The sequence below is a fragment of the Coturnix japonica genome, chromosome 10 (genome assembly GCF_001577835.2).
Source record: "Coturnix japonica isolate 7356 chromosome 10, Coturnix japonica 2.1, whole genome shotgun sequence".
NCBI lineage: Eukaryota > Metazoa > Chordata > Aves > Galliformes > Phasianidae > Coturnix > Coturnix japonica.
In genome coordinates this window covers 15,342,391-15,367,532 of record NC_029525.1, presented here as the reverse complement: position 1 = coordinate 15,367,532, position 25,142 = coordinate 15,342,391, and the positions used below count along the sequence as shown (strand labels likewise).

General features: G+C 41.6%; 1 protein-coding gene across 4 annotated transcripts in view; it reads right to left on the bottom strand.

The window, feature by feature from the left end:
- Window positions 1-15,607: 15,607 nt before the first annotated feature.
- LRRC28 (leucine rich repeat containing 28) overlaps window positions 15,608-25,142 on the bottom strand; it is a 48,173-nt gene continuing 38,638 nt past the window's right edge. For all 4 annotated transcript variants that reach the window (XM_015873180.2, XM_015873182.2, XM_015873181.1 and 1 more), the window contains 3 exons: window positions 23,555-23,730; window positions 21,927-22,086; window positions 15,608-19,672 (listed from right to left, as the gene is read on the bottom strand). In XM_015873180.2, the coding sequence (XP_015728666.1) occupies window positions 19,600-19,672; window positions 21,927-22,086; window positions 23,555-23,730 (409 nt within the window). In that variant the 3' untranslated portion in view covers window positions 15,608-19,599. The remainder of the gene's footprint in view (window positions 19,673-21,926; window positions 22,087-23,554; window positions 23,731-25,142) is intronic.

The following is a 25,142-nucleotide window of genomic DNA, read 5'->3' as shown; positions in this document are numbered from 1 at the left end:
ACCCCAATGAGATTTTCCTTCCCGGGTACCTCTGAGATCCTTCAGAACTGAAAATGCTGGTTTGCCTTTCATGAACCCAAGTTCCAGTGTTTGCCACCAGCGGAGGAAAAAGCCAGCATTTACCACACAAGGTTTTTTCCTATACTAATGGCAGGAAATACCACAAATACCAGGATGAAATAAAAATCCACAGCCCCTCCAGATGCCACATGAATTAGCAAGGTAAGGGCTTAGAATTTCTGGTATTTAGGAGTCAATGCTCCTCTATGCATTTGGAAATTCGGGGATTTATTACCACCTCTTATCCATAAAAACAGATTTGCTTATTTTTGCCCTCTTGTCACACAGCAGCGCTCTCAGAATTGAATTTCAGGCATAAGAAATGGGGATGATCACAAAGAAAAAAAAATGGAAATGCTGTTTTGTCCCTAATCTGAAGAAGAAGGAAAAAAAAAAGCAAAAATGACAAAAACAACAACAAACTTCCTTTTCTGGTGGGACTGAAACACACTGGGATACTTGGCTCCATGTATTTTACCATCTCTCTGTGCTTCTCTCCCAGGGCTGAGAGAGCTGGAACATGATGAGAAATTTTACTCCTCCGTCATCTGGCCTGAGGACAAGGAGGAGAGGTCTCTGAAGAAAGTCAGCTCCCAGGGGGCTCACAACTGAGAAACATTTCAGCTGCCCAACTGTAAGAGCCTCGCTCTGCCCATAAGTACGGCCTCAGCTACTGGTCGTGCAGCTTGAGCACAGCCCCTGAGCGCTGCAGAGAAGGGAGGGACAGAACAAGGATAGGCATAGGTAGTCAGTCCACCTCATTCCTCATGCCTGTGTATTAGTGACTGTTTGTATAGCTGGATGACCTAGGAGATGAAGCTTCAGTCCTGCTGTAGGCACCAAAAGCATAAACATTCTCAGGCTAAATAGATCACTGTGTTATAAGCAAAATCTGGGGCAGGGCAAACTTCCACTCTTTATATTAGTTCAATATTTTAGATGCAATTTAATTATCCTATCACCCACCTGAATGACTCTGACCACCTCTCAACTCAGTGTCCAGGGCCAAATCTCACTGGAGCCTGACAGAACCAGGAATGAGTCCTGGGCCCACTCAGTCCCTTTACAGGTCCCTCAGGGCTCCTATTCTCACTGCCAGAGACTGCTGGGCTAAGCTGATACAGACATTGCTTCATTCCAAGCAGTCACTAAAACATCTCTTCGTTAGGGATTTCCAAAGTATATTTATCCGGAGGTGTTCTCCAGACCTTCACCCTACAGGGACATTCTTCACGACAGCCAATCTTCAGTTCTCAGTATCGCCTTACAGGCAGGAGGCGAGTTAGTTGGTTCAAGGATTCTTAAGAGGGGATGAAAGAAAAACATAACAGAATTTAGACCTTCTCATTCAAAAGACCTTATCTAGCAGCAGAAGGAGTGAGTAGGGCAGATTCACCTTCAACATGATAATCTCTTGCTAGCTCTCCTTACAGCATTCCTGGCTTCTGCCCTTCACTGTGTGCTGAGCATGAATGTGGGAATGAATCACTGCTGATCTTGGCAAAAAACCAGTCTCCCTCCCTTTGCTCCAGCTTGGAATAATCCCAACTTTCCAAATGGCTTTAGTGAATCCAGGACTTAAGTTTGGTTATTAAAAAGTAGTGGAAAACCATAAATCACAGGATTTATATCAGCAAGTTCTTTGATGCATTCAAAACAATTACTGGGAAATATATGATCTTCCTAAAAATAACTCTGTGAACACCAAGGGAGAAGCTACTGTCCAGACATAATGCACCAACCTCATCTGTACTCCACCATCCCACAAGGCAGGCACGGAAGTCTCCTCTTTACTCTTTTGCTGCTGTATTCAAATTAATAATACGCTGAAATGAGAAATGCTTAACACTGATGTTAGAGTAGTATAAAAACTTCTCACAAAATGGTTTAAACTTTTACACCAGGCTCGCTTAAATGGTGACATTTCACTGCTGCCACTCACATGGACATAGGAGAATGTTGGGGACGGGCAAGGACAGCTAATCTGAAAATACATCCAAGAAGAAAGAAGAGAAATTCATTCTGCAGCCCACACCTTGCCAGAATTTATTATTATTTTTTACCAGCAAAATTTTTCCACTTTTAATGGGAATACACAGCGTTCAGCTTTTGCTGATGTTGGTTCTGGATTTCCCCCTTTGTTATTTGTCACTACAGCATGACAATCTATGTGGCCTATGGACGTGCTTCCCATAGCAGCACCAACCAGATTTGCCATCACTGACAGACGTGTGGTGACATAACATGATTTGCAGAGAATAGGTTTCAGAGGCAAGACCAGGTTTCTAAACCATGTATCAGAAATGTCCCAGTGCAAAGATTAGAGCCCACATACCATGTGCCTTGAGTTAGGACAGATCAGGAAACCATGTGCCAGCAGAAATTTAGCTCCAGGTCATAGGAAGCACCTGTGCTGTTGTGACACCAGATGCCTACTCAGTAGAGCATTTGCAATGGCGACAGAAACACATATACTTTCTCCCTACTGACAACAATTATTTTACAGCGAGACACAACAACTTCCACCATTGAAGTGATTTCGTTCATTAAACTCCAAAATACTGCAACTCAGTTTGTAAATGCCCTGAAAACAAAACTTTCAGAGGCAGCCTAGGGTGCAGCAGAGATGGCCTGGGAAGCCTCTAAAGCAAATCTATGCTGAAATATGCTGCCTTGCGGATGCTGGGATCACTGAGATGCTCCACCCTGAGAGGAAGGCAATGGTTACAGCAGGCTGAAACAGGAAGAGGGAGCTCTTCCACTGTCCCTGTAGAAACTCAAAGAAAAGGACATTTCTGACATTAGTCTTCTCTTTTTCCTAATCTCATTTTAGCTCTCACACCCAGACGGCTTCAGTTTCTTCTGCTGCTACTTCCTCTCCCAGGTACTCCCAAGAAAAGGGACATCGGTCATGACATCAAAGAACAAGAATCCATCAAACTGCACTTCTGTATGCCCCCTTCGCAAGGCTGCACTTGCTCTATGGTCCTGCTGGCAAGAAGCCACCAGAGAAAACAAACATAGATTTACTCTGCTGGGAGCATCCAGCTCCAAATCTACATCAAGCTGGAATTACTGCATGGAACACAGAAAACCTTTGGTTCTGGCTTATTATGCATGCAACTTTTGACTGCACGCTCTGCCTGAACACGACCAGCATTATTGGTACAACCTGCTTAGGAAATCTCTAAAAAAGATTCAGCCACTGCTGTATGATGAGGGAAGATGTCTTGATTTAAGAACACAGGCATTACTAGAAAGGGGAAAAATAAAAGGGTCCCTTACTGTTCTGACATATCAAAAGCAGACTAATGAACCACCAGTTCATAGAATGACCCTGCTCATCATTTCAGAGCCAGGCTGGCCTTTTGTGTTAAGGACACTGAATAACAAGAGCAAGAACAAACAGAAAGAATCCTTTCCCCTGCCCAAAGTAAATTTTGAAATGAAATCATTTAAAAACTACACCTGTCTGCCCTACTTTAAGGTCCACATAAGAACAGATGAAAAGTTCTGTTCTATTGGCAAAACTGAATCAAGGCTTTTGATCCTCAAAGATCTCTTAATCGCTTTGCACATCAGTTCTTTTCATTATTTCAAACACACTTGAAGACAGCCAACTTTTTCTCTCTTTTTTTTTCCCCCACAAAAAAAAACTTCTCTGTGTTTGGCCATTCCCAGCTAACTGTGCCACTACAGCAGAAGGCTGTTGGTTCTTTACTCCAAGTTTCAACATATATGCATCACGATTTGCCTTAGAGAAGTCTCAAATAGCCCAGCCCTTGCAACTAACTGTGCACAATATCCACCTCTTCATCCTTCTAATGCTTCACAAGAGTTCCAAGGAAGATTATATGCCCCTGGTTAAAAAAAGAAAGTAGTTGTTGGCGGCATTGTTATTGTGTTGCATATGGTTTTCTTTCTTTTCTTTCTTTTTATTTTTAAATAAATAAAAAGCTTGACTCAAAATTGCAATCTTGGCCACACAAACTCCACTTAATTCAAGGGTTCTTCAAAATTTCATGTCTCTGCAATTCCATTAAGTCAAATACACCAAATCACCAGTGCTGCACAGAAAAATTCTGACAGAAGTCATAGTAACCCTGACCACCTCAGCACTCCAGTCAATGAGATGAGTGCTCACCTGGACTAAGACAGAGCTTACCAACAAGTACCCACAGTATCCCTTATTTTTTTACTTAATTCTTGCTCCTGGTGCTTAGCTCTTTGACTGAAAGGGCAGAGACTTTCTGAAAGAAAGATCAGCTGCTCATTTGTGGTCTGTGAATGAACTTGCCACAAGTGGACTACTTAGAACTGTAATAAAGACTATAGACAGGAGAGACAGGAGGTGGAGTCAGTTCGCTGGCTGACAAACTAGCAGGGGATGGATAACATCAAAAACAAACTCCACCTGGAAAGCTGTATGTAGGCAGTACAGCAGAGCAACAGTTTAATGCATTCAGTGCCGAAGGCATTGTTCAGCAAGTGGGTGGATGCTTTGTGAGCCAGCTTCATCTACCCAAATGGTGTCAAAGCCATTGTAAACTGCCTTGTTAAATGCTGGTCACAAAGCAATACTGTGCAGAGGAGGGCCAGCAACAGAAGGCTCCTGGCTACACCAACACAGAACAGACGTATGCTTTGTCATGATAAGGGATGCAGATAATAACTGTACGCTGCTCCACACGAACCTCTAATTCAGGCCAGTCAATACTGCCAGCCTGAGATTGACCAGCAGTTTCAGAGTACGCCATCTTCATGTGATCTGGGTCACCAGAGACCCCTCCATGTTCCCTTGTCATTAACAAGAGGAAAGAATATTTTTTCTGTGAGATCTGATTTGAACTTATGCCCTCTGCATGCAGCAATCAAACAGTTCAGCCTCTCTATGCCTCCTTTTTCCTTGCCTACTCTTATTCCTGCTCTTATACCCTAAAGGCAGGGAAAATCTGTCTATAAATATATACACTGCACAGCAGCACACCGTTTGTACTGATATTTGAGCTTTCAGATTCAGCCACAGTAAAACAGTATTTAGACCCTGGTCATTTATTCCAATGTAGCAGATGAGTCAGATGAAACCCAGCTGAGACCACAGCAACCATGACAGCCCTGCAAACCCACTTCATTGGCATCAAACGGAGAGGACAAAACAGATGCCCTCTGACAAATGCCCTCCAGCACTGCAGAGCTGTGGCTGTTGTGCAGGGAAATAGCCATTCCCCAGCACCAAGCCCACACAGACCTCACAGACTGTATGCATCCACAAAGCACAGCAGAAAACAGACCTGAAAAGATGAGCTTACTCTTTGCCAGCTTTTAGTAGCTGTCGAACAAAAAACACCCATGTTTGCCAGAGCACAAAGCTTGACAAGACAGGACTAAAAGGAAACCTACAATTCTAGCCACCTCCTGACTAGCTCTGCATAACAGGAGTGCCAGACACAGGCTGACAGCGCGTGGCAGGAGAGAATTGCTCTTCAGAGCATCCCAAAGGACAGTTTCCTCACGTACAGTCATAAGGGTTACTTGCTGTAGGCAGCTCCTATTTTGCAACACCTTCCTGCGGCTCAGTCCTGTGTATGTCACAATCCACAGATGAGTTCTTTAGTATGGATTTATATATATTTCTGTGTGTTCTACCTACTGGTGTCTTGCTGCTTGCAGAGTAATTACTTTGCCCTTCCCAGAGCACACTGTAACATTAAACCTTATTTTACTTGGCAGCTAGAGCTCACTTCTCAATCAGCTGTGAGAAAAAGACCCCTCAACTGATGCAAATAAACATGGGTTTATTTTTAATTAGTAAATTAAAACAGCTTGAGTTCCAGGCTGTGCAGAACCCATCCATCTCCATTAAACTCCATGAGGAGGAGACCTTCTGGCCTCTCTGATGCTCTAGGAGATGCTTTGTTTTAGTAGTGCACACTGATATGGATGGAAAACTGCAGAAGCATCCATGTCTCCTTTCTCCTTATCCCCTGAGCAGTCTGTGGCCAGCTGTGAAGATTACTACTTCTACTGAAATAAAACAGTCTACTTGGAGGTGGGAATTAAACAGAGTGTAGGTTTAACCTACAGAGAACTGAAACCATGGACTAAATCTGACTAGTTTTGTCCATGGTCTTTCCTGTCATGCTGAGGGTAGGCTTGCAAAGACCATATTCGAGTGCTAACTCACAGCAAATGCAGCTTGGTGGTTCCTCAAGAATAGCAGGTCTGAACATCCAATGAGTATTTATCCTAGCAAGTCTAACTGCTGATGGCAGTGATCTTACTGTTAAGAACTTTAAATCATGGGTGTCCAGCACTAAAATATAAGCTTGTGATAACCTCACCTAGCATGGGTTCTTGGAAACACACAAGTAACAGCAGCTGCAAACTAAATAGGTGTTGTTCAAACAGCAGAACCAGTCATTCCTTAGACATACAGCTCCAGAAAAAGATGAAAACAACCACTGAGGAAGTATGAGAAGAGCAGTCCTGGAACACATGTGAGAAACAAATGCAAAGCTGAGCAGCGGCTCTATCTTCTGTAGTTCCTGGCACGGTACTACGTTGGATATACAGGTTTTTTTTCTCAAGTAGAACCAAGTTTAAATGAAACACCTGATAAGTCAATATTTCCAACTATATCCTCAAGATAGTGGAGACAGCCAACAGTCTGGGTTTTACAGTCCTGGCAGATCTCTACTGTTCAGTCAGCCCCAAAAGGTAAAAAGAGGCACTTTGCACATGCACAAAGCTGCCCAGTTTAGATGTGCCCACACATGCTTCTGTCCTGCAGAAAGATGTCAAGAGCTCAGCTGTCTGAGTTAGACAGGGAGACAATGAAAGAAATTCAGATTTGTGTTAAATTCCTTTAGTATATAAACTACATACTTATATACTTAGACATAATTTGGTATTTATAAATGCTTATGTTCACGAATACAAACAAAATACAGAATAGAAAAAGCACAAGGCCCTGGTCTCAGGATCACCTGAGATCGGTTTATGTCCCTCTCAAAGACTTTCTGTAAAGTTTCAGTAAATCTATTGTACATCTCTTTTGGGCTGGGTTGGTACATTTATAGAACAAAAATGGTAATTCTTCACCTTTTTTCTGGTTAGGATCCACTTGCATCATCATCTATCAACTGAACAGTTCAGAGCACTAATTTCTCCTTACGCTAAATATCGCCACTAATGCTACTCCGGAATGATGAGGGGTCGCCATCTGGAGCATCGCTCTTTCATACCGTGCTGGATTAACATGACTGGGGGAAAGAAGAGAAAAACACATTCCAAGTTCACAAGCTCAAGATATTGCTGATCACTGTAACTGGGTAGATTAAAAAGCTATGCTGTGAGATTTAGAGATACAAGCCCAGAACTTTCATTAGTCCCTCCTGCAGATGCTTTAACAGAGCAGAGGATTGTTTCCAGTACCTCTGCCCATCAGTTTCTCCCAATTCAGCCCATATCTTGTGGGAGATTTGTGCAAGAAGCCAGTCTGCTATTCTAACACAACTCAAAGCCAATTCCTTCTGCAGACAACACACAGTTATGTTGTCAGAGTGAATTCTGCATCTGCTTTCCCAAGGTCCCTTCTCTCAAACAAATAAACAAAAAAAAAGTTTGTTTTTATAGAGCTTGGGTTAAAGAGCCAGTCTTGGAAATGTACTGAGTGGAGCAATCCTCCAGCACCACCCAAAACTAGCCAGCAAATGAGAGCTCGCCAAGGCTGTTAATTTGACAGCTGGGGTGGGGGGAAACGAAACCTATTGCTACCATCTGCACAGAGGAAACAGAGGCAAAGAAAAACCCTGCTGTGCGAGCAGAAAATGGTTTAGAATAGCGGAGACAACACAAACCATATGACACATTTGTTAAACCTACTCCCTCCTTTTTTCTCCACCACTAAGTGCTGCAGGACAGTGATCAGTCTATTCAATAGAAGCCTATACAAGGCCCTCAGGACTGCCAGCAGCACAGGTCCCTCTTTTCTTACGGATTCTGGCACATCACGGTATCACTCCATGGCAAATCATGGTAAGACAAGACAAATAGTTTGTATTCTCAGAACCCCACAGATGGTTTGGATCTAGAAGACCTTTCGCAAACTGCAACAGTCATGACACCTACTCTCACAGCTAGAATTTGGGATGCATCACAATTTTACTGCTGTTTATACTGCTAAGTTTGTAATGCAGAACATACAAGTGAACTTTCAAAAGGGAAAGACGGTTTTGAAAGAAGCTTGATTCAGGCAGCTTTTTATTCAGCTGATTTTACCCCAAATGCAACAGTATCTATACTGTGTGCTACTTCACAGGTGAAGAAAGCACCTCTTAGTGCCCAAGGGGCAGGTTAATCTGCAATCTGCTCTATCTGTGGAGCTGGTCCCTCCAGCTGCACCAACATCTAGGGCTGGAAAGCTGGCAAGAATACCTTGGTGGTGCACGAAGAGGCTCTGAGAGTTTCATTACATTTTCCATTCACCCGGTGTGTATCCAGAAGGCCATCTACAGAAGAGAACAGAACTAAAATTTGCTGCCCAAATCTCTGGAGTTTCTCCTTTCACACTCATTTCCAAAACATAATCACACTTATCCTAGGACAGATTCTGATCTTCATACCAACAAAAAGCAAAATCTGGTAATATCAGATACAGACTCCTGCTCTAACATCTACTGACAAGCAATTCTGAGGGGGCATGCCTTTCTTGGCACCTCCAGCAGTGCTTAAAACTGCTTCTCCCTTTCCTCAAACTTAGCTTGCGAGAAGCAAAACATTCCAGCACCATCCACGAAGCATTCTGGCTGGCATCTTCCCTCCGAGGCCAGGCAGTGGCTCTGGCACGTATCTAGGTTTGCTGCAGCCCATCTCTCAGCTGACATTCGCTATAGCACTATGACTGTTCAGACTGTGCTTTTCCCTTGAGCTTCAAAAGAAGCTGAAATCAGCAGAGCTGGCAGGGGCAAGGGGTAAGGAATTTATCAGCTCTGTGGTTCATTTTAGAGGGGGCACTTGGAAGATGCAATTCAGCTGGATTCACTCATCTCCTCATCTGAGCAAATGCAAGGGTATCTGGTAACCTCGTTGATAACAGACTCACCTGGAGATTCAGAGCTCTGTAACAAAACCAGAGTCCTTCCAAAGAGTGGTTTTCACTGGCGATTGCAGAGTTCTTTCTCCTTGCAAGCAAAGAATCCTTCTGCAAATAACAGACCACGAACAGGGTTACACACAGAAAAAGGTGCCCCAAACAGGATGAAAAGGTGCAAGAAACAGGAATCCTGACCTGAGTCTAACAAAGACCACTCCCTCACAACATGAGGATATACATCACCTTTCCAGCACATTCCTAAGACCTTTGGGAACAGGGAGACATCCTGCCCTAGGCATCAGAACACACTCTAGACTCTAATGAAATGGTCAGTGCAATCCTGTACCCTACCTTAGAGCTGTCACCCAGGAGAGGAGTGACACTGAACTTCAGGGGCTGCCATGGCATGACAAGTCACAGCAGTGTGCCCTGAGATGACAGACAGCTGTGGTGTAAGTAAACCTTTCTGCAGGACTGTCTAACTCCAACTTAAAATTGAGCTTCTGTTGCAAGTCAGATTTTCCCCTGATGTACCTCATCCTGCCCAGAGACAAAAATAGAGAAAGTGAGAAAACAGACCTCTATTACCAACTGCAGTCCCCACTTCCCAGCAACCAGCTCTGCACACCACGTTAGCCTTGCATAGAGAGAAAATAATAAAATCCAACAACCCGCACTACCCACAAAGTAAAATAGAGACACAGCATAACCGCTTGTGCAGCTTGGGCAGGCAGCAATCACCACGTGTTTGCAAGCTGAACAGAGCTGCACTCCTTGTCCTACAGACACATTCTGTCCTCTGATTCTGTTCTGCCTGAACGTTCTTCAGCGATGCTGCTGCAGGATTGTCTGCTGCTGCACTCTGAACAATGTCAATAGGTAAGCTGGGGTTGCAAAGCCAGGTCTCCTCTCTGTTCTGCTGAATATGACGATCCATTTCCTGGACTACTTGGTTCTCATTTGTTCAGAGCTGACTATAATTTTTTTCTCCTGCTGTGAAGGAAAACAATATATAGTGGATATTGTGAGGACTATAAAGCAATAGTTACATAAGAGTTAATTTGCCAGCCTGTGTGCTGATGTGGTGGGGAACACAGGGAGAACTGCACCCTGCCGCTGGCATTGCCTACCATAATTACCCGTAACCAAACCGTGGTTACACCCTGTTCTGTACTACATGTTGTATTTCCATCAGATCCAAACACATCTCAGACAGATACGGGGCCTGTTTCTATCTCTGCTGCTCTCTACTGCAAGACTCATAGCGCTCAAAGTCCAAACAAGACTGCTTATGTGAACTCGGTATTTAACAAATGATTTGGATGAGCCAAGGTAAATAGGCACCATGGGAAGCAAAGGAGCTTTTCTGACTGAGGGAACACGTTATACCCTCACATTATTTTATGGGGAGCACATCAGCCCTGAAGAAGAAGCACGAGGCTGCAGTCTCTAATCATTAGGCCTGGTCTCTGTACACAGATAAATAAACATCATACCATCTACCAGAGCTACTCACCCACATTCTTCCCCCTTCCACTGAATTCCAAAACATTTATGTCCTTCCTGAGGAACTGACTCCCATCCCTTCTTAATTCCTACATCTCTCTACCCTGCAACAGCCCTGTAGATCTTTCTGGATGCATTGGAAGGTCCACACCCAAAGGTGCTGTTGTGGCTACAGCAGCAGCCCAGGACAAGCAGCAACACCCAGTGCTCGGTGTGTCCCTCCGGACAGTCCAGCACCTCACTGCCAGGCTGGAGCCCAGGAGTCTGGGCTCCAAGGAGCACGTTCAACCTCTGGCATACAACCCCGCAACATGATCTCCCTCACTTCCATGGAGATCTCCTTCTGTCTCCTCTGCTGCCTACCATGGGCATAAGCTTAACCCACCTGCTGTGGGCTGTTAGTTGGTCACGTGTACATCTCTAACGTGAAATTTACACGCAGTTTCTGGGATGCTAATGGGACGTCACATCCCAACCTGCCCAACACAGGCAAAGTCTGTATGAATAAAACCTTCTGAAGCTGCTACAGTGAGATGCTACCACCTAGTCAAGCACTGAACTCTCCCCTCGTCCCCTCTAAGAGGGGATAACAATCCAGTTCAGAACTTGGAAGCCAGTGAGGATCTTCCCACAAACAAGCCAACTTTTTGGCAGGCGGAGCAGGAGGCACACAAACACATGCTCTCATAAGGCCATAAAGAGCTTCTGTTTCCCGACACACTGCAACAGAAGGAAGGCGGAGGGGGAGAGAAAAGCAGCAGTCCTGGGCCACGTGGCGGGTCAAACCACCGCCCAGTTTGTTGGCATCCTCTAAAGTTTAAATACGCTTTGAGCCAGCAGTGAATCATCCCTGGCAGGTAAGAATGATGTTAATTTATGACATGCCAAGTGCAAGCAGATCTTTTGGTGTCAGTCCAACAGTTTTAGTCTTATTAACACACAGCAATGGCTCAAGTTGCAGCTGTGCACATTAAACTCGAGCAAGTGGCATTTTAAACAATGACAAACTTTAGAACAATCACTCCACACATGGAGCCAGGCCAGACAAAATTGAAGGGTGGCAGAATAAAGGTCAGGAGGGTAACCTGTTTGTCTGGGAGAGGAACAGGTGGCCTGCTTGGGTTGCTGCAGGGACTTTAAACTGTCTGAAGGACACAGTCATGGATCATTTTAACCCATTAAGCTGCTTAAGCCTTCCCTTACACTGATTTGAACTTCAAGAGAGTATTAAATCTTAAAGAGCTTAGCAATACATCTTCAGGGAAGCTCTCCCCTGTGCTTACGCACAGTGCGCACGCTGCACTATGGAAGTGCACATCCTTCCTTAGAAAGCTGGCACACCCAAATGCAAAAACACATCCACACAGCTAAAGAACAGTAAGCTTTAAATCATTGCATTGCACCAGAGCAGCAAGTCACAAAGGGAAACATACAGCATATCTGTGTGTGCCAAGGGGGATCACAGTGCTATCATCACCACACTGCCCAACAGGCACGAGGACATTGTGCAATTCAGAGATGAAGGAAGACAGGTCAGAGAAGAAAACATTCCCTATTCAGTCCCTGCCTTGCCAGCCTCACAAGGGACGCTTAACAGCAGTTGCTGAGACCCTGAAGCGGCCTTCCCTTGTGTCTAGGGAACTCAACCCACACCCAGGCAGGAGTGCTGCAAACATGAATGTCTCCTGAGTGCAGCAGCTAAACCTCGACACCTGGACAACATCAGTCCAAAGCATTCCTGACTGCCATCTTCTCACTGCAAAATGTGAAGTCTGACAGTTAGGACATATTAAATATTCCAAGCCACATTTAAAAGCTGCATTTCCTAACTGATTAGTTCAACACCATTTTTCAAAGTGCCAGAAGACAGATGTGTCACAGCAAAGCCGTGAAGTCTGAAAGGTAACATTTTCCAACGCGCTGTTTCCCAGCTGTTTAAGTATCTGAAAAACCTGACAAAAGAAATCTCTTACAAGCAGATTTGCTTTTTTCCCCCCCAATCGAGTACTTTCCAAAAGAAATAATTTTAAACAATGAAACCTGTTGTGTTAAATGAATGCAAGGATTTAGCTACGTGAGACCTGACCCAGAAGAAAGCAGCACGTTCATTAATAAATTGCTGTCTCAGATTTAAACTCCAGGTGTGTGGATGTATCTATTCCCAAATGAAATTAAAGGAATTAAGTTATTTTATAACAAAGCACTTTTATTCTGAAAAAAAGAGCATTCACATATGAAACTAATCAGGAATACCTAAAGCCACAGTAAGGTCTCAAGCTACTGACTGTAGATGAAAACAGTAAATTCATTCTCTCTCTTGCTGCTTCTTTCCACATAACACACCTGATTCCCCTGGATAAATGTTCCTGTGAGTAAAGGACCAATCCCAGCATGTCTGTGAACACCCCATGATAATACTTCAATGAGATGGACCAGAATCAATATTTTTCTTCTTTGCAGCTCAGGGCCATGGAGCAGCAAGTCAGGCAGGGATGTCAGACAGCAGCACCACTTGCCAGGGCAGGGAGGGAGGGGCAATGGCTCAGTGTTGGCCTAGAAATAAATTTCTAGCCATCAGTTATCAGCTCCTACTCTATTTGATCTTCCTTGAGGGAAAAGTAAAAGAAAATTTAAAAAAATTAGAGAATTTTTTTAAAAGAAAAAGCTTTTCAATTCAAACCTTCAGGCAAGTACCAGTCTAGGAATCAGAGTGAAGTCTGGCTGCAGTTTATGTGGAGCTACAGGAGAAATGTGAGCCCCCAGGTTTCGTAGTGGAGGTTTTAGAGCCAGGATTAGATACTGTTAGATCTAAAAACCTGATACGCAGCATTGATTTAATAAAAATGAGTCCATTAACTTATGTAAAGTTAGATATCTTCTATTCATTTGAAGTCAGAAGAGAATACACATTTGTGATCCAGCTTTTACAGATACGTGATTACACGCTTCCCAAACTTGTGTCACTCTGCAGTGAACACACAGACATGGTATCATTACAACCAGGGTTTGCATGCTGCCCACAGAACACAGCACTGGGAAAAATAAGAATCTATTTCCAACTATACAGGAAGAAAAACAAAAGCAGATATTAATTCATGTGAGTAATGAGCACATCAGTAGAAATATGAAATTAAGTTATAGACCACAATTCTACAGGAGATTTCAGATACAAACCATGCCCTTATGACAGTTACTATCTTTGTAAAGAAAGAGAGCAGCAAGGTGTGAATACTGAAAATGACAATTACTCCTGATAAATCTTCCTGGACAACTTCTGCTTTTCATCCTACTGTGAAAGGAGCACTTACCTAGAATTCAGACATGAGATGTTGCTGCTCATCTTCCAAGCCAGGCTTCCTTCAGAAAGTGTTCTTCTTCTCTTCATGCATCATCTACATTGATCTGGCTTTTTGTGAAATGAAATCAGAGAGCCAAGAGAGTCAGTGCAGAGGCAAATGCAGCCAGGTTTAAGCCTATACTCAGAACATTTCAAACCTGCTGTGCCAGAGAAGCAATCACAGTTACCGGACACTTACCCAAGTACTGTCAGCTTGAGTCTTTTAATTGCTTTAACAATAAAACAAAATGATTAGAATTCTAAAGTATGAAGGAAGATTGACAGAACAGCTACAAGTAGAGTGTTAAAATACTCGACTCTAGAAAGAACAATCATTAGCTTTTAGACATGTTCCATAGAAAGCATTCTCAATTGATTTGAAGAAAAAAAAATGTAAATATGATTTCCTGAGAGAGAAAGAAAATGGCAGAACACCTTGAAGGGACATCATACATACCACAGATATAGTTACATTTAGTAAAGCAGCAGCCATCAATGACTGACAACTTTCCTGAAGTTGGGGGACACGAACATTGTGGTTCACAGATTACCAAAATGTCACCACACAGAACAGCCCAAAATCTCAGCTTCAAAGTGATAAAACAGCCAGTGCCTTTCCTAGCAAGATCCACAGCTCCTCTCATTTCCTGCACACAATAGCATTATTCAGCCACTGAAGTTTCCACTTAGCTTGCATTTATGCCAAGTACTTTTAATTGCAAAGGAAAAGGATGTTAAGCTCTCCCATTTGTTTCTTTCTAACTCACAAGGGACACAGCAGTGGTTGGTAAAAGTTGTAGGTTAAGGCTTGTTCTCCCCCGCCTCTCTTAAGGGAGACTTGCATCATCCTCCTGCTGCCAGGTAAACAGAGGTTACCTCTATTGAAAAGGCATGAGAATTCACTTTGTCGTTTGTAAAATACTAAGGCAAATCACTGTAAACTTTCAAGCTTGGTTACATCTAAAGCCTACCAAACATCAATTTTAAGTGATTTTCAGCATCACCTTAAACAACATTCATCTCGTTTAAGAACAGATATCCTAGCACACACCTGACACACAGAACAATTCAGAGAATACCCAAGTGAAAGAACTCATCAGAACAGATACAGAGCTGCAGCCTTGACTGAAACCAAATAACACACAGCAAGGAGTGGAAAAAAAAAAAAAAAGATGCTTAATTTTTGCTTATTCCTGGCAACCAACCTTGTTCTAATGATAGGTTAAATGAGGGGAAAAAACCTGCTGAACACTGCTTAGTGAATAATACATGAACTGTGTGCACATCTATGGACCATTAGGGTGACATGAAGATAACTTTCAATTGTGCTGCATTCTTTTGATCAATCCACAGAAGGGTCTGAAGTATCAGGTTTTGCACATATTATCTGCTGAACTACATTGGCTGAGACAAAGGGATTTGTGAACTGAAGTGGCGCTTTGGGCTCCGTAGTCTTTTCAAGTGTCCACACCCCACTTCTCCAGCCTTGGGAAGGAAGAATTATTAACTAATTACTATGCAAATTAGCTGTGATGTAAATTAAATGCTAAATCCTAGCATAGCTTAATAGCCCCAGGAGCAAAAGTTTAGTTAACTTTAATGAACTGTAATTGTATAAAAAATATGATTTATTAACAAGGACGTACAATAAATTGCACCACTAACTTTAAATAAAAAATCTACCAAGCTCACCTTCACACTGACTGACAACTTGGTGAATACAGAGCAAAAAGGCAACATACATTCAACAAACACAGAGTAAACTCCTTTGCAATCCACGTTCAAGTTGTAAACCAAGGAAGGGACATACAGTAAAAACAGTGAAGGCTTCACTTGAACCTTGCCATGTTGTTCCAGCAGACCTTCAGTCTCTTACAAAATTGGTTGGTAATACAAAAAGTAATAAAAGCTCTGGATTCAGTTTACTCAGTCTCTTCCAGCACAAGTTCGCTGTAACATCTTGCAACAACAAGGTTTGCCACTCTCCAGTCTTCAGCCTGGCTGTGCTGTCAGTAAAACCTGACGTGCTGTTACCACACAGGTATTTCAAGGCTTGTCCTCTTTCATACCAGAAAAAGGAATTCAGTAGAATTTGATTTGTAACAACTGAAGTCAACTTGGCAAATCAAAGCAGCTCCAGTCTGCTCAGCCCAAGATCACCACAATGAAGTAAGCAAAGTTTGTGATGGACTTCATAAGAACTCATGAGGAGCATTGGGCTGAAAGAGAAAAATGCCCACTTACTGATTTAAGAGCTTGTTCTTCACTCAGCAAAGGATACTGGTATCGCTCATCCCCCCCAAGGAGCAGCAGCAGGAAGGTTCCCAGGAATAATACTTCAAATGTAACAGGGGCCAGTGTAGAAGTGCTCAAGTAGTAGTTTTCCACAAAGCCAGAGACTCCCCTTTTCCTCTTTGTGGTAGAACAAGAAGTTAGATCTATATGCACAGTTCTGCAGGGTCTACATTTCATTAACACAGCGCTTGATATAACAAACAAAACGTAAACACGTGCTCTTTAATCACGATAGGAGTTAATGTCCCTCAGAAAAAATTTATAGCAATAAGTTTGTAACTTGATGTTATCTCTATCCTCCTTCACACCTCTCTCTTTATTACGCCTAGAAAAAAATAAATCAGAAGTTTCTCCTGCTTCCACCATAAGCAAAGTCTTGAGATCTATTTATATGACAAAAAGGGGTCTTTTTTTTAACTGCTGAAACCAGATTTTTATGCAGTACAAGGAGAAACGGAACGTGAACTGAGCTGACCAACAAGAGCAATCAAAAATTATCAAGAAATAAATGCCTTAAAGAGAAGCCAGAAAGCATTTAACCTCATACTGTGAATCTAGTGATGCAGTGCAACCAGCAGCAAGCTCCCACTCCTCCCCACAACCAGCAGAGCTGGCTCTCTTGTTAACCCGTTATGAAGTACTTTTATAGCAGAGATTCTTTAGAAGAATTTGGACCAGTGAGAATGGAGTTATTTTAATCCAGGACAATATCACCCACAGATACAGATGAATACAAACACTGTTTGTATCAAAAACATCAAAGAAACTTGGAATTAAGCTGCGTCTTCAGTCTATATATTGGCTTTCCTCTTCCTTTTTTTCCCATAAAAATAGAATATGACATTTCAGCTTCAATTGCATGTTTAAGTCATTTATTCATTGAACATTCCATTCTTGAAATATCATCTATTAAAATGTTAGTTAAGATTCATCCTGCTTATAGAACAGACTGGAATTTCTTCTGCTGAACTGCACTTGCAGACAATAATAGACTGATATGAATTGAAAAATGATTATGGGAAGAAAATAAATGAAAGCCAAGCTCTACTCTTACCATCTGACTCCAAATCAAACAAACAGTGGTGTCCTTCAGTTGATCAAAAGATTTAATTCTAAAATAAAATTCAATTTATGATTAAGTTTGGCAATACTTGGTTTTAAAGTCTGTGAGTTTCTACAAAAAGAGAACAAACTTCCAACAAAATTCCTCCCTCAAACATTACAAAAGATGACAGTAAAAATAATAACAGAAACTCCCAATTATACAATTGTTCTCAAAACTTGTCTTCGTACCACTACTGTAGTTGTCCAACCATTAAGAATACTGGCTCCTGCACTACACCTGCACCCTTCTGACATAGGCAGATACTGTACATGGGTACTCTGCATTTCAAATGTGCAGTTCTGAAGAAAAAACAGCTGAAGATAAATTTTGTTTTGTAAACCCCACTGTGTGGGAAGGCCTGCTGGGGATACCAGCATTGAAACAAAATTAGTCCAGTGACAGTAAGAAATCCAGTAGTAAAAAACAAGTCCGTTTGGCAACGGCTCTTTCCCCTACTGCAAAGTAAATTTATTAAACGGGATTTATTTTAGAAAGTTTCACAATTCTTCGAGTAGATGATACTCGCATTCCTGAAGGATTAAGTTCTACATTTCTTAATGCTAATTTAACTCCCTAAAAAGATCAACCCAATAAAACCAGCAACACTTTTTACAAGTAACATGCACAACCCAGAAATTCCACCCTCAATAACCGTCCTTTTGGTGCTCTTTCAAGCTCTTAAGATCCTCTGTTTATTGAAGAGATGCCATGAAGCCTGCAATAGGAACAAATGCTTCTCTGGCACAAGGAAAACATTTTGGTGCCTCCTCCCTCCAAACTATGCACACCTCATCACAAGATAGTGCTAATACACTACCAAGGACACTTCTCTATCTCGATATCTTTCTAGCTTTTTCATTCAGATTTATTTCAGCATATAACTCCTGCACAGAGCAGAACACTGCTAGGTCAACAAAGAGCTTATAACTAATTATTTTAAATAAATATATTAAAAGTTTATGTATGGGAAAGCAAGTAAAAAAAAGGATAACTATTTAAACTGCTTTTTTATAAAGAAAATCTTTATGAAAAAAAACCAAACATTTTTTGTCCTTTAAAATGAGTATGAACAGTGTAGAATATACACTAAAAGATTTTATCACAGCTCTTTAGTGAAGGCATGTAAGTATGTATGTATGCCTACCCATGGACATAAACGTACTTCCATCCCTCCCCTTCTCCAGCCTCCTCTAAGGTTAACACACTCCACAGAGAGAAGCTCTCACCAATCAAATGCAGAACCTTGAGCAATGAAGACCAACTCTGTGCAGGTCTACTGGCTGCAAGTGTCAAAATAGAGTAAATAGGGATAAATATTTACATTACTATTTTTTCCAAGTGAAATTTGTACTTAATGTCTTGTTCCTGAAGAATTTGGAACACAGCAAAAGGGAAACTTGTTTTTATTAAAAATAAAGCACATAAGTGATGAAAATTAAAATCATCAGCCAACACACCAGAGCAACATCACTTACTGTAGATATCAGTATAGGCCTTTGTTACTCAAACAGCACCTTCAGTCTCCAGACATATCCCAGGTACTCCAGTGGAATCAGCACAGCTCATAGTAATACCAGAACCAAAAATTTGCCTTAAATACATTAATTTAAATAGCATGGTTGCCTGTTAAAGACTTGGTATAAAACTAGGATAACTCTGTGGAGGAAAATATTGAGAGAAAAATATTGAGAGAAATAAAACAAAACTAAGTTCAATGAGAAATTCACAGGGCTCCTTCAAAGGCGTGTACAGGCTTAGATTCACACATCTGAATCCAAATGTAGAACGTAAAAGATGGGAGCAATAAACAGAAACTGTTTGGGCATGTATTTTTTTAATTATAAGTCAGTTTGACACTGTTAGAGGAACGAAAACTGCCCCAGAGGACTCAGTGGATCCACCTGAAGGCAGTCACATTTGAAACACACTGCAAATCTTGGGGCTTAGAACGCAAAAATACATCTGGTTTGTACGCTGTCTTTGATGAGAGAAGCTAATGCTCTTAAGAACTTGATATTTACACTTCTGAAAAAGTTTCTGCACCTCATCCAAATTTGATAGGACAGGATTTAAGTGCCTCTTAATGTTCCCAACTGGGCACTTCTGCTGCTTTGGCACACACACTGTATTCCAGTACCAACGGGATACGATGTCTAATGCAGCTTTAAACTGGCAGCACTCCTGAGTAGTTTAAAATGTTTATCAACTCAGTAGGTCAAAAGTCTGCAGACACTGGGTGGAGCAGCAGTATGCCACAAAACTAACAGTTGTCCTCCTAGGGGAAAAAAAAAGGGGGGGGGGGGAGAAACAGTTGTCAGTAAAGATTAAGTTCCTGGCCCCATTCCACAGCAGATAATATGTTGGTTTATAAAACACAGGATTAGTCCCATCTCAACACTTTAGAAAAAGACTCACATGATACACCTCAGTGCCTGATACAAAGGCAAGGAAATCACTGTAGGGGTTCTCAAAACCCTTCCTGGTTTCTAATGTGCTCAGTTTAAAGAAACTGAGTGTGGTTTTTCCTTCTGCAGAGGGTGTGGCTGGGTGTTACAGCCAGTAGGTTTAACAGCTGAAAGGAAAATAGCTGGGTAATTCTTTGGTTCAGCTTTGCTAGCGTGTTTCTTAAATTACTGCTTGCAGGCATGCAATGACTGAAGTCCAGTGTCCTTGGGTCCAGCTGAGAGAACAAAGTGGGCCCAGACCTTCAGCAAGGATGATGGACAGGCAGTGCTGTCACGCTGTGACAGCAGGGGTTGACATGAAAGGGTGACACCAGCCTTGCTGTAACCCTCCTCCTGCCCCTTTCCTGGCAGAGGCCTAGATGTCTACTTGTACAATGCTGGGATCTGATTCTTACTAATCCAGAAATCACACTTCAGCCAGTACTAAACGTCATCTGTACTTTTTTGGTGATAGAAACACAGCTCAACACTCAGCTATCCCTTCCTGTAAGAGGATACAGAATGTGACACAGAAATCCAGACAGAAGATACTGGCATAGACGTGGCATGTGCTAATCAGCGCCGTTCAAACATTCAGGATCCTCATCCCGTGTGTTTTCATGGTCACTCTAAGCTCTTTAGAACAAAAACCCTGTCCTTCACATCTTGCTAAACCAGCTATCACACCTCTGCACTTCCACATAATCTTTCCATGTCATGTACAAGCTACAGAGATGACAGGCTACCCTGCTCAGATCTCGTTTTCTGTGGCTTCGCTTCAAATGTCAGCTACTCAAAACTCCACTTATTAATGCCTTTTGTAGAACACGGCATGTTTGTGTGCAAGGGAGCAAATGAGAACTGTCACAAGGTAATTAACATAACCTTTTTTTTTTTTTTTTTTTTTTTTTTAAGGTGAAAGCCGTGCAGAAATATTTTCAGGTAATAGATTTTAAAATGTCAATACTGCTTTTCTAAAATAAACCAAGTTCGTTTTTGACGAGTCACAGATTCAGTACCCACAATTCCAAAACTCTCAGTGCCCACTGTTATGCCTCCTGCTTCATAAATAAGTTCTACAAAGATCAACCCTAGTCAATTCATTACAAAGCAGAGCTTTCTACTCTCCCGTTATTGGGTTACTTCAGGGAGTAAAAGGTAGCAGTGACCAGCAAGTAGATTACTATCACTTCTGTTGAAAGTGATACTGTTCTAATGGAGCTCATTGACTGAAAGGAATTACAGCATTATCACAACATCTTGTGTCACCTTGAATATAAAGATGGTCATCTGCAAGAAGTTGATTTAAACGCATGTAAAATCCAATGAATTTCAACATCCGATTGAACTGTAACAGAGCGGTGAGTTGCAGTGTGCAGTCTCTGTAATCCAAGGATCTTTCTAAGAAAGATGGCTTTTCCAAAATAACATCTATGCAGCCTCCTGGCTGCTGCTCAGATTTGGCATAACTAAATTGTTTTCATAAACTTGAATCACTGACAAATCAGATATTTATCATGCCATAAACTCATGAGAAAATAACCTATGACACAGCTGTGAGAAATAGGCACCTGACCTGAAACTATTTTTTTCTTAAAATGTAATAAATTTCTACTGAAAAGCAGTTTCTTATGCATCAAAACCAGCAATTCTTTTTAATAAGATTATTTTACTGTAGAATATTTACTTAGGCGCTGGCTTTAGACCTTTTCCCTGTTTTTAATCCTGAGATACTTTTACATGGTGCTGGCATTCTTGAGTCAGGGCAGAGTTAAGAGTTGGTGTTAGGTCATATTTCCTTCCAAGGGCACAGAGGTACCGTGCACGTATTGTATCACCACATATAAATCAATCCCGTCATATCAAAGCTCTTCACTATCTAGAGGAAATCAAACAGGCAATCCTTTTTAAACAATCCAACAGTAGCAGGTTGGCTTCCTTCTAGATTTGCCAACTTTCACATGTAATTGTCGGACAGGGGCTTTACATATGGAAGGCTGTTAAACAAACAACAACCCAATATACATTTTTCCATAAGATTTTTCTTTCTAAACGAAACCCCAGTGTAATTTCCTGTATAATTACCCTTGATGCAATCCTGCCATTGGAGTTTCCCTTAAGGGAAAGAGCTTTGGGTAGACAATGGTAAACATCGGTTGGCTACAGCGGTGACAGTGTCCCAAGGGACAGTGCAACAATTCCAAGAGGCTTTTTGGTAGTGAGATTGGAGTAAGAAAATTCAAATCTAGAACAGAAAAAAGGAATAGAAGAGACTTGTAAGAAAATAACTGAATTAAAGTCCAACATAAGAAGTACAATCCATGGATTCAGAAAACCAGCTCGGTTGTTTTCTTAAGACTTAGTTGAAAAAACAGCAACATAAAGAAAGAGGCACCAATTAAGGCGATGCATATGGTGCTTTCCATGTACAGGTTCAAGAAGCTGAATGTGCTAGTTAAACATCCATCTAACGTGAATTGGGCCCAAAAATACAGTTGAAATATGCCATAGATCAGGCCCATAACAAAACCCAGTAATATGCAATAAAGCGTCTGTGGACATAATGATGGTCTAGACAGGTGTTTAGAAATTAACTACAATAGCAAATTCTGAGAAGAACTCAGTATTACTTAACTATAACAGTAGCACGCTACAAGATGACAGCATGACAAATAGTATGTTTGCATCAGAAAAAAAAAGTAACATAGCATAGCCAAGGGAAGACTACAGAAAAGTAATCCGCTCATTTCTGTCACACTTACCTAGCAGCAGTCACATAGTTAGCTGCACCCCTGAAATCACTAAACAACTAAGAACCTCTAATCTCCCTTCCATGTGCGGAAGTTCAGAACAGAGACAATCCTACACTCATCAATTAAATTGTTCTGGATCAGCTAATGTGTTCTCCACAAAGAACAGACATTTCCTGTTTCCCTTTAGTATTCCCACTTTAACTCTCCACCCCTCTGCCTTCTCCCAAGATGCCATTAACAGGGGAGATGGTACATCCAAATCTGAAAATGTGAATCTGCAGATATTCTGATTTTGCTAACCCATGTGACTGCATAATGCATAATAACCAGACCAGCCAAGGGGCAGTTTACAGCAGAGTCTGAACTGGGGCAGAACTAAAACAGCTCAGCTGTCACACTGTACTGAAATGGCCAACGGCTGCTAGTGTTTCTTTTGCCTTATGTATCACAAGCCTGCCAGTTTAGGAGTGTGCTGCCTGGCAAGAAGCTGCATTGTTGGCTGATGCATCTAATGTTGCCTCAGGAACTGTATTTCTCATTCCCTATTTCCATTAAAGAGTTTCTCCTCCAAAAAGCATCCTTCTTAATACAGACCTCAAGAAACCATTTCTAAGTGTCACTCAACTTCAGAAACAGTCTTTGGATCCCTTTTTAATATTCTTTTTCTTGTAATACAGCATTTCAAACAGAATTGGATTAAATAAATCTTTTAAAATATTCATCTTTGTCCTGCTCTTTGAGAAGCTACGTCAAATGTTACTACCATTGCCAGAAATGCACTTCCACTCCTTCTATAATCCTAGAGTGGCTTCAGTTGGAAGAGATCTTAAAGATCATTTAGTTCCAGCCCCACTGCCCTGGGTAAGGACACCACCAGGCTGCTGAAAGGCCCATCTAGCTGCTCCTTGAACACTTTCAGTGATAGGACATCCAAAGTCTGAAGAACAGAAAGATTCCTACCTTTCAAATACACGTAGTAAGTGTTATAGAGGGTCCTCATTGCCAATTCTTGCAAAGGCAGCACACGATCTGTTTCTGTCCCTATAGACTTCACCTCTGCTGGCAGGAACACAGTTAACTGTCCCGATGAAAAAGAAAGCAGTTTCACCTCTGAAACTTGAATTGGAGAACCACAGCTAGAAAGACACAAGACGTTTAAGAAGTGGTTAGGAAAAAATTAAGTTAACTTCATAGGGAAACCCAATATACCAACCCCAAGCACATCTGATATGATTCTTTAGTGCAGCATCATTCAAGGATGCATTTCAGAATGCAGCATGTACAGACACACATTTTCTTAAGATATCCAACCTTCAGTGACATGCAGCAGGACATTTGGAGGTCTGCACTTACCAAATAACTTTCAAAAGTTAGAGAAACAAGTACACAGTCCAAAGGGGGTGAGCCAAGTGCACTACCAAAGTAACAGATGTTACTCTCATTTAGCATCCAAATGCCATGTATTACTAAATACTTATAATAAGGGTGCAATCTAATTCTTATCTTGGATCAACCACATGTGAATGATATTCAGTAGTTGAGTCCTATTATAAAGCATACATGTGAGCTACACCCACAAAGAAGTATAATTCAGGTGCTACTCAGATTATTTCCTATACCTTTCCCTATCCATAGAGTTCCTTTAAAAAATAAAAACCAAATAAAACCCCAGCTCAAACTGTAAGGGCAAGATCCCTTTTCAAGTACTAACTTTGTCCTTTTCAAACTGTAGTAAGAAAAAGGAAGGTTACTGGGATTTCAAGGAGATAAATTCAGCCAGTATTCAAATATTATGTGATCCCTGTTGCAAGTTATTGTGCCAAAGAGACAGGCATAAGAAAATTCTGCTAGGAAGTTGGGGAAATCAGCAAAGGAACTTAAATTCTTTATGACAACTGAAATTTGAAGCCAAGAGCAACTCGTTAAGGCCAGTCCTAACAAATGGAACATGAACACAAAGTTGTCAGCTTTCCCAGATTTGGGACCCAAACCTGAGGTAACTGCTTTCATCCTCATCAGACATGAAATAAATGTGGTAGAACCTCTCTGATAAGGAAGAATCTCAGCGCAACCAATTAAAGAAAAAAATACTTCAGAGAAACAAAGAAGCATCAAGAAGCAAGTCAATAAGCCTCTTGTTTAATATTTAATACTTCCCTGCAGACCTTTAACGGAGGTAAAATAGAATCCAGAATTTAGAGGTCCAGTATTCCAACAATTCATTCTCCAACAATCAGTACCCAAAGAATTAGCCATCACAACCAATACATCCATAATGCCATATTTTCAAGCTTATAAACCCTGTGTCAGCCTAGGTAGAAGACAAACCTCCTAAACTCACTGCAGTTAAGGTAGATTAAAAACTGAGCTATTTGGTTCACAAAGGGTAAAGCTATGAATGCCCACTGTAACACACAAAGCAGGCAAGCAAAACAGAGCATCGAGAGGAATAATTTAAGGGACGCATCCTTACATTTGGACATATTAGGGAAAGAATCAGAAGCTGTGAGTAACACTGGGTGCAAGAAGGAAATGGTGAAAACCAACA